This window comes from Labrus mixtus, chromosome 16 (assembly GCF_963584025.1).
Source record: "Labrus mixtus chromosome 16, fLabMix1.1, whole genome shotgun sequence".
Lineage (NCBI taxonomy): Eukaryota > Metazoa > Chordata > Actinopteri > Labriformes > Labridae > Labrus > Labrus mixtus.
This window is the reverse complement of record NC_083627.1, coordinates 14,119,010-14,127,933: the sequence shown is the minus strand read 5'-3', so window position 1 is coordinate 14,127,933 and position 8,924 is coordinate 14,119,010. Positions and strand designations below refer to the sequence as shown.

General features: G+C 41.6%; 1 protein-coding gene across 1 annotated transcript; it reads right to left on the bottom strand.

Moving 5' to 3' along the window:
• Positions 1-3,933: 3,933 nt before the first annotated feature.
• Positions 3,934-7,461, bottom strand: sox4a (SRY-box transcription factor 4a). The gene has a single exon (XM_061059858.1). It carries the CDS (start codon positions 6,969-6,971, stop codon positions 5,862-5,864), a length of 1,110 nt encoding a protein of 369 aa, XP_060915841.1. The 5' UTR covers positions 6,972-7,461; the 3' UTR covers positions 3,934-5,861.
• Positions 7,462-8,924: the final 1,463 nt, after the last annotated feature.

The window sequence follows — 8,924 nt, the reverse complement described above, 5'->3', positions numbered from 1 at the left end:
TTTATTAGATTTAACTCGAATTACTGTACATCTAATAATTCAATGCCAGGAAATGCCAGTATTGATAATATGCATAAACTCAAGATTGATGAAACAATGAAATAATCTTGAATTTTGTGTAATAATTTTATAAAAACACACAATGTATTATAAACCAAATAACAGCTAAGGCTAATTTTGTTCAAAATATCAAAAATTGTTGTAATTCTGAAAGAGAAATTTGTGATCAACCCTTATTCCTTGATGAATTAGCAGAAAGTATTCAACGGAAAGATAATAAATTGCCAGATAATGACTGTGTTTTTTTAAGATTAAATTTATAAAAAGCTATAGATGCTGTTAAACTTCCATCATCTAGATGGTAAATTGTCTATGGACTTGAGCTTATATAGCACTTTTCTAGTCTTCTGACTACTCAAAGCTCTTTTACACCGCATGTCACATCTACACCTTCACACCCATTCACATCTTGATGGCAGATGCCTATAGTGAGACCATCAGAAGTAACTAATCCCATTCATACACATCCATATGCTGCCGACAAAGCAGCGGGAGTAATTTTGGGGTTAAGTGTCTTGCCCAAGGATACATTGGACATGTTGTTGCAGGAGCTGGGGATCGAACCCTCGATCTTCCGGTTGAGAGACAACGAATCCACCAACTGAACCACAGCCGCCCCAGTGGCAAAAATGTAATGTAGCTCTAGCGAAAGTTCAGACAGGAAGACTATATTTTTCACACTCGTTTTATTGTTTATTCTCATACCATGTCAAATCACTCCTCCACGCATGCTCACTCATTACTTCTCATAATCATCACCTGGTCACATGTATCCAATAGCACTGCTCCACTCCCTCATTGTGAGCCTATCACGTTGCTGCTGTCTTGTTTAAAAATGGCTTTCTCTTCCACTAGTTCATTCATGCCATCGTTACGAGCGACCCTCCACCTCCTGATCGCCACCAAGCCTTTTCAGTTTCATCACCTCCTTCATCCCATCAGCCTCACTTCACATCATCAGCCATCGTCTGGTCAACCCCAGCCTTCATAGTTTGCCTTAGATGACATCATTAACCATCTCCTCGTCAACCCCAGTCTTCACAGTTCAATCAGCTTCTTCACTGCATCAACCCAGACGACATCATCCGCTAACACCTCCACCACCAGTGTCTGGACTCTGGGGGGGGATAGATCTTGTTGCCGCTCAGGGCAGACATCTTCAATCAACCTGTCTCCCTGTAGAGTTCAAGCGTCAAAGATTCTCTGGCAATCATTCGATGTCACATGTGTAAAATAAACCTTTCATCTTTCAATCATTTACTTGTCTCTCCTGATTGAAATTACCTTGATACCCACACCTAATGAAGATCGATTACTACTTGACAATTGGAGGGCTTTAACTTTGCAAAAGTATGTGCTCATATCTTTCTATACCTGGGAATCTCTTATTGTAAAAATTAAGTTGTTTTTTCTTTTTTTGTGATTAATTCCATGAAAGATGAAATTTCATTGTATTGTTGAACATTGATTGACATAGATTGAAAGTCTTTTAAAAAAAAAAGGATAACTGTCCATTTAGGTCTAGCTGTGTGTCAAAAAATGTCGGATGGGGGGCGCTGGTGGTGCAGTGGTGCAGTGGTGCAGTGGTGCAGTGGCTAGTGCGCGCATCCCATGTATGGAAGCTGTAGTCTTCCAAGCGGGCGGCCCAGGTACAAATCCGACCTGTGGCTCCTTTTTCTGCATGTCACTCCTCACTCTCTCTCTCTCTCCCCCATTTCTGACTCTTTCCACTGTCCTATCTCTCAAATAGAGGCACAGAAAGCCCAAAAATAAATCTTAAAAAAAAAAAAAGTTCTGGTGAATGTAATGGTGCTCGCTTACATATTAAATTCAATTAGGGTATTCAAATTCATTGTTTTGTTTTTTTTAACTCAATGTCACCAATTAATGATGCACAATGATGCAGTGCCATGACTGGTCAATTTGTGTTGGTCCACAGTTTATCTATGAAGGTGTAATGGGAGCACTCGCTGTTTATCCAGCAAGGAGCCCAAAGGCAAACATGTTTCCTCTACAATGCCATCATTTTACCCAGGCCTGTAACTTTCAACATCTTGTGATGTGATGTGTGTTGTGCATCTGTCCACTTAAGTCCCCTGACTACGCAGGTAGTCGCAGGTTTTCACTGCCCCAATCAAAATTCTTTAAACACACACACACACACACACACACACACACACACACACACACACACACACACACACACACACACACACACACACATAATTCTTTCCACGCAATCACTGTCCACTCTGCGGACAATGGGCTGTCAGTAGTCCCTCAAAACATTTGATTTTCACAATGATTAACTTGGCAGTCTTTTGTGGTTCTGGCTGCCTGCACTTTATCCTGGCTAGCAGAAAAGCAAACAAATGGGGGGGGGGGGGGGGGGGGGATATAGATACATAGTTTCAGCACAGTATTAATAATAATTTAGAGATTACAGCCTACCTGCAAAAGTCCTGCTTGCTTCCAAATCTTGCTGATTTCAATTACACATTAACTTAGCTTTACTTTCTCTTCACTTTAAATGCTGACTCATAAGTCTCAGTCTGCCAACTTTTCATCTAGACCCATTGTTTGAAATTGATATTCCAAATGTCTCTGTGTTTTATTCTGCTCTTTTGGCTGCAAAGAAAGCCTGATCACAACTGGCAGGAATTAAAAATCAACTTGGTCTATGTGCCATGACATCATTTTTTTTGTGTTTCTTTGTGTGTGCACGTCATGTGCCATTTAAAAGCACATACAAACCTGTCACAGTTTAAATAGTTGCTAATTGCTAAATGTGAACTTAACTTCTAAATGCAGTACACCCACACCTGCACTTGGATTGTTGGTGTGTAGTTTAAGTAGACATGTCGATTAGATTTTTTTATCATACATGTTAACACATAAACAAACGCTTGTGATCATATACAAGGTCAAGTGTACAATGCCTTCAGTCCTCTTATGACTGCATTTGTTTATATACATGCATGTATCTTTATGTGGGTCAGTGTTTGAATAAGTGTGCATTATAGGAATGCAATGACATCTTTATCTGCAGTATTCATCAAACTCTATGGATTATTTGGCTTTTTGATTTCCTGTGTGATGTCAAGCTTATTGCACACATCTGTGTGCCAGCTTCTCATCTTTGGGATGGTGTGTGTAATGACCATGCCTTATCTTTCTCATTACCTTGCCCAACATGTCAGAGGAAGGCTGGAAACAATGCTGCTCTCTGACAGAGAGGGAGATGGAAATAATTACCAATGTCTCTCGTGGAGTAGGGCGTAAATTGATACACACTAAATACTGTACCTTAGGGTTCTTTCTCCCTCTCTCTCTCTTACTCTCTCTCTCTTTCTTGTCAGATGTATTAGACAAATGAATGCATCCAGAAGGAATTAATTGGATTTGGGAGCAGTCTCCTGCATGATCCACCAGGACAGACAACCCCTCTCCCCCCAACAGATGCCTCCTCATCCTCCTTTATTCCAGTCATGCCTTGCAGAAACGTCTGATGCCCCCATCTACCCTGCCCCGCCTAAATGGATCAGTCTGTGTCCCATATTCCTCATACACATACACACACACAGAGTGTAGTGCAGCCTCTATCTTGGATACTGTGTTTCCATGGCAGCCACGTTCTCTGCACGTGTAAAAATGAGACAGAGTACGACCACTCCTATTGATTCACTGGCTGGCTAATGATTCACATTCACATCTGCATACTTAAATACAGCAAACTCACAAAATCACACATGTATATGCACACACAGAGTGTAAACATCTGACAACAGATTGGATCTTTTGAATAAGGCTTTGCTGTGGAATCTTTTAAAATGGTGAAGAAGATTTAAAATAACACCAGAAAAAAAACAACTGTTCTTTTCAGTTCCAGCTGATTTTATTTCCTTCTTAGAAGAAAAGAATAGCAAATAAAAAAAACACAATCTGTACAGAGGTCTGAGAGGCAGTGATTGACCCAAACATTGGCTGGTTTTGAGCTAGAAACATTACATGATATTGGCATGATTAGACACACATGATCATACACAGCATATTGCACAAATGAAAAAGAAAAATCGATGACAGATAAGACATCTTTAAGGTAAAAAAGAATAAACAAACTCCTGGACCACAATCTTCTTAAACAAAAGGATATCCAAAGATGGCTGTCCTAGTGCCTGTCGTTTATCATCATCATACATAAAACACACAATCTTTGCTTATTGTACAGTCAGTTTACATAAATATCTTCATGTAATTATTCTTTTAAAAATCTTAAACACAACAGCTTTAGCTACATATACCTGAATCTGAAATACAAATGCTATTTGCCATGCCATAATATAGGAAAACAATTAGCCTGCTATACTTAGCAAACAGGTACAGAAAGGTTAAATACTATGTTTTGATGCAGTTTGCGCAATAACAGAAGCACTTCATACACCTCCCTCCCTACAAAGTCTAGGCAAAGTGGAATGAGTTTGAAATTCAATCCAGTGGTTAAAATAAAACTTATCTTTATTTATTTTTTAAAAGCACATAGAGGTATTAACTCTATCCCAACAGTGACTCTGGAATCTTACACTCATAGCCTATACCTTAGTTTGGTACATGTTTACTGGAAATAAACACTCAAACTGGGAGCCTCGGTGGTGCTGGTGAAACTAAAATCACTGAATCACACTGCCATTAAGAAGCATGTGGGTAATATTGTAAACACTGTGTGAGGTCAGATTGTGCCACCCACCCCCCACCCCTCGCAAGTCTATGTCCATTGTATGTCAACATTTTTTTAGGCTTCTCACTCTCCAGAAACCCCCTTTCTATAAATTTTATACAAAAATACAAGTAGAAAAGCATGACACACTCAAATCTCCTTAAAAGTGAGAAACGTTAGACACCTTGAATAAGATACACTTCTAGCCCTTCCGCGCTGGTTACAGGTGTACTTGTACATAACACAAACGAGACCTGTACAATGACAATACTTCTATGTATAAAAACATTTGGCCGGTATAAATACATCAATATAAAAAACGACATTTGACACAGAGGAACTACAAAGTTAGAACTATATGCAGAAAGACGCATGTCGGGAATCATTTGTCCTGAATTGTGCATTGAGTTTTTTTTAAAAGGTTCAGAAGGAGTTTCTGAAGTTTTAAGTCAGTCTCTGTTTTAAGTCCTGCCGTTGAAAGAGAAGCTGGTGATAGTGAATTGTGTGCTATGGTTACACAAATTGCGTAATTACACAAATTGCATAATTACGCATCATTAACATTTTACGTGTTTACGAGCAACAATATCCTCCTCATCTTGGAGGGCATGCGTGTTGACATCGATAATTCGAATATCGATTGATAACTATTTAGAGGTTGGAAGAAAAAATAAATAAACCTGAATAGCGACCTTTGTTCAATGTTTTTTCATACCTTGAACAATACCCAACACTTCAATAAATGCCCCCGCCCTCCAAAAAAGCATTTAGATTAACATTTCAGTCTCAGTTATCCCATTTCTTAGCTGAACTCTGTGTTTCACTGCTCTCTGCTTACATTCACTCCTGTGTCCATATGCAAACTAAGCATTTCCTTGCGCGTTCCAGTCAAGCTCACCAAGCGCTGTCCAAGTCTGTCAGCAGCGCGTACCTGGACATAAACGCGCACGCAGACCACCTTTCTTTCCTGTTTTCACTCTCCCTTGAGTATTGAAAGAATTGGGTAAACATTGTGGTTTGGACGCACACGTCGAACAAGGAGGTTCAAAGTTCCAATCAATAGGGGACGTTACGTTTCATCTCCTATTTAGTAGGTAAACACCAAGTTGGAGATGGTGGACTCTAGCCAGTCTCCTGAGATCATTTCACTGACCTCTGGTGTACAGTAGTCGGGGAAGTCGAAGTGAGATCCCGCACCGCACTCCCCGAAACTCCAGTCCAGGTCCCTGTCCAGCTCTGTGTCAGAGAAGCCCATGCTGCCCAGGTACATACTCTCATACCCGGTGTTCGTGTTCAGGTCAACCCGCTCTTCTTCAAACTCTTCATCTGATGATGAGGGTGACACAGATGAGGAAGAGTGCGAGGCTGACGGTGTTGGAGAAGAGGCTCGGGCATACCTGAGGCGCGCAGTGTGTGACGACTCGCTGGCAGCTGAACTCTGCTCTTCGTATAGGCTTAGCGGGTCGCTGGACTCCGCCGAGCTGCTAAAAGTTGGGCTGGCTGGGACTCCCACGGAGGGAGGCCCGCTATCCAGGCTGCCTGCCCCGCCGAACAAGTGACCGCGCCTCGCCTCACCAGTGCGTTTCTCTGGGATCTGCCGAGCTGCAGACGCTGTCCTGAATTTGAAGAGCGCCTGGTGGTCACAGGGAGACACGTAATCCTGCTCCGAAGCACTCTTCATGCCACCCTGCTTGTTTGACCTGCTCCCTCCCTTGGATGCGGGGCTTCTTTTCACGCTTGCTTTCGCGCTACGCTCCAAGCACTTCTCCCCGCGGTCCGCCTGCTTACTCGCTCCGCTTCCTGACTTCACTTTTTTCTTAGGACGGTACTTGTAGTCTGGGTAGTCGGCCATGTGTTTGAGTCTGAGCCGCTCCGCTTCGCGAATGAACGGGATCTTGTCTGTGTCTTTCAGCAGCTTCCAGCGCTTCCCCAGCCTCTTGGAGATCTCTGCATTGTGCATGTCCGGCGACTGCTCCATAATCTTCCTCCTCTCGATCTGTGACCAAACCATGAATGCGTTCATTGGCCTCTTGATGTGCCCTGTTGGAGTTTTGCACCAGGCCAAGTCGCTCCGCTCGGAGGGGGACTCGGGTGCTGGAGACGCGTCCATCTCCGAATCTATTTCTCCCGTGTCCGTGGAGTCCCCGCCTGGGGAATGAGCGTGGGCGCTCTCTGTCTGGCTCATGTGCTGCACCATCCTTTCCTCTAACAGTCTGGTGAATACTGCTCAGGGCAGTGCTTTAGCAAAGTTCGAGTGCTTTTAAAATATACCCTCGTTGTTACTTATTACATTCGCCTTAAACTCAGATCACTGCTGGCAAAGAGGGCTGAAAAGTTCAAACAAGACTGTTCGTAAAACCTCAACCCGTTTTCAGACTCCTTGTCTCTTGACTTTTACCAGTGCCCTCCACAGAAAAAAATAATAATCCACAAACAATTTAACAGCAATTTTCAACTGCCAGTAGGGCTGAAAACTCGTTCTGCAACGTTGAAAACGCGGTGTTGTGAGCAACAGCAGTGCAAGCGCCTAATATGAATCTGTCTGTCTGTAGAGCAACTTGTCTGTGCGGTAGAGGAACCATGTGGTTGAATGGAGCAGCTGCGCTGTCTCATAGTCTCCCTTTTTCGCTGTAATATTATTGTAAACACAACAACGGGCACCTCGCTGTCTTATACCCTCGTAGCGAGATATATTATCCAACCAGCGTCTGTCTCCATCCTGATATTTGGATAAAGCACGCCCCGTAGCCTGCCATTGGCTGAATAAGAAGAAGGGTAATAATAATAATGTGCAATAAGGAACGGTGTGTCTGACCTCATTCCTGTCAGACTCAACTGGAAGAAAGACGAACTTGGTGCGCGTTTTTATAAGTGTGTCTGTGTGTAAAAGACACATTAGTGTGTGCGTTAAAGGAACACAGTGTCCCTTCCCCTGCTGCAAGGGGAAGCTTTCATGGATATACTTAGAATGTCATTACTTTCATGTGGATGAGTATGGATCATATTTAGCTTTTGTGTGGGATGGTAAATGATAAGCAATGACAAGTAGAGATGTAGAGGAGAGTAAACCCACCTAAATATAGCTCAACCTTTAATTAAATCATGACAACAACATGTGACATCACTATTAAACTAATGTAAATGTTACATTTAGTGAACTATGGTTAACAAGAAACTTAAAAATACACCATGAAGGCTAATAGAGTTATAGGTGCACACAAAAAAAACAAAGTCACAGACACTAACAACAGCTTCCTGCTCAACACGTTATGTAATGCTCAGATTCCTCCTTCAAATTCCCTTCATGTTAATAAAGTATGTCCATGTCATGTAGGATTACATTACAGCCTGTGTCACTAGATGTCAGGCTAGAGTCAAGGGGAGCTGATGACATGTACATTGTATGTATATTTATTCAGTTACGTTAAAGCACATAAAAATTGTTTATGCTATGATAGGCTGCTTTAAACTACCATCATATAATTTGAAGTGATGTATCAGCTACGATGAAGGCCCCCTATGATCCTGAACTGATTGACACAAGTGTAATTTGGCATTTAAGTTACCTTTTTTTCAAAGGATGAACTGTCTTTATTTTGTCTAATTAGATCTACATACAAAAAAAGTCATTTGTGCACTAACAATGTGCATTCTTAATTCCTGACTATATCTATGTCAGGGTAAAAAGTCATACACAAAAATGTCACAACTCAACCTTGATGAGTGAGGCGCAGCTCTCAGGCAGCACATGCAAGGCCCTTGGTTGCCGATCCTAATTACACTGACCTGTCGCTTTGTCAGCTTCAGTCCTGTCTGAGCCATGTGTTCACCCGGAATACAGCATATTTGTCTCAGCTCTGTTGATGCCCAAAGGGTTGGTGTCATTATGAGGGAGTGTTATGTAAGACTGGAGCTACGTATCTGGTGTATGAGATCCAAGCAAGAGTCACAATGGCATTTCATTTTTATGGAAGATGTACTGATGTTGAGCTTTTTTACTAATAAAAAAAACATTTTTTTAAATCAATGGTTATCTTTTTATTTTTATGGGAAAAAAAGTTTGCTAACCTCTGGACACCAAAACTTCCTATTAAAGGGAAAACAATGCTAAAAATAATAAATAAAACAAACCCATTTACTAGAGCTACAG

Bases quoted from the DNA above. Each gene is read 5' to 3' on its own strand.
- sox4a (XM_061059858.1), bottom strand. From the start codon at position 6,971: ATGGTGCAGCACATGAGCCAGACAGAGAGCGCCCACGCTCATTCCCCA.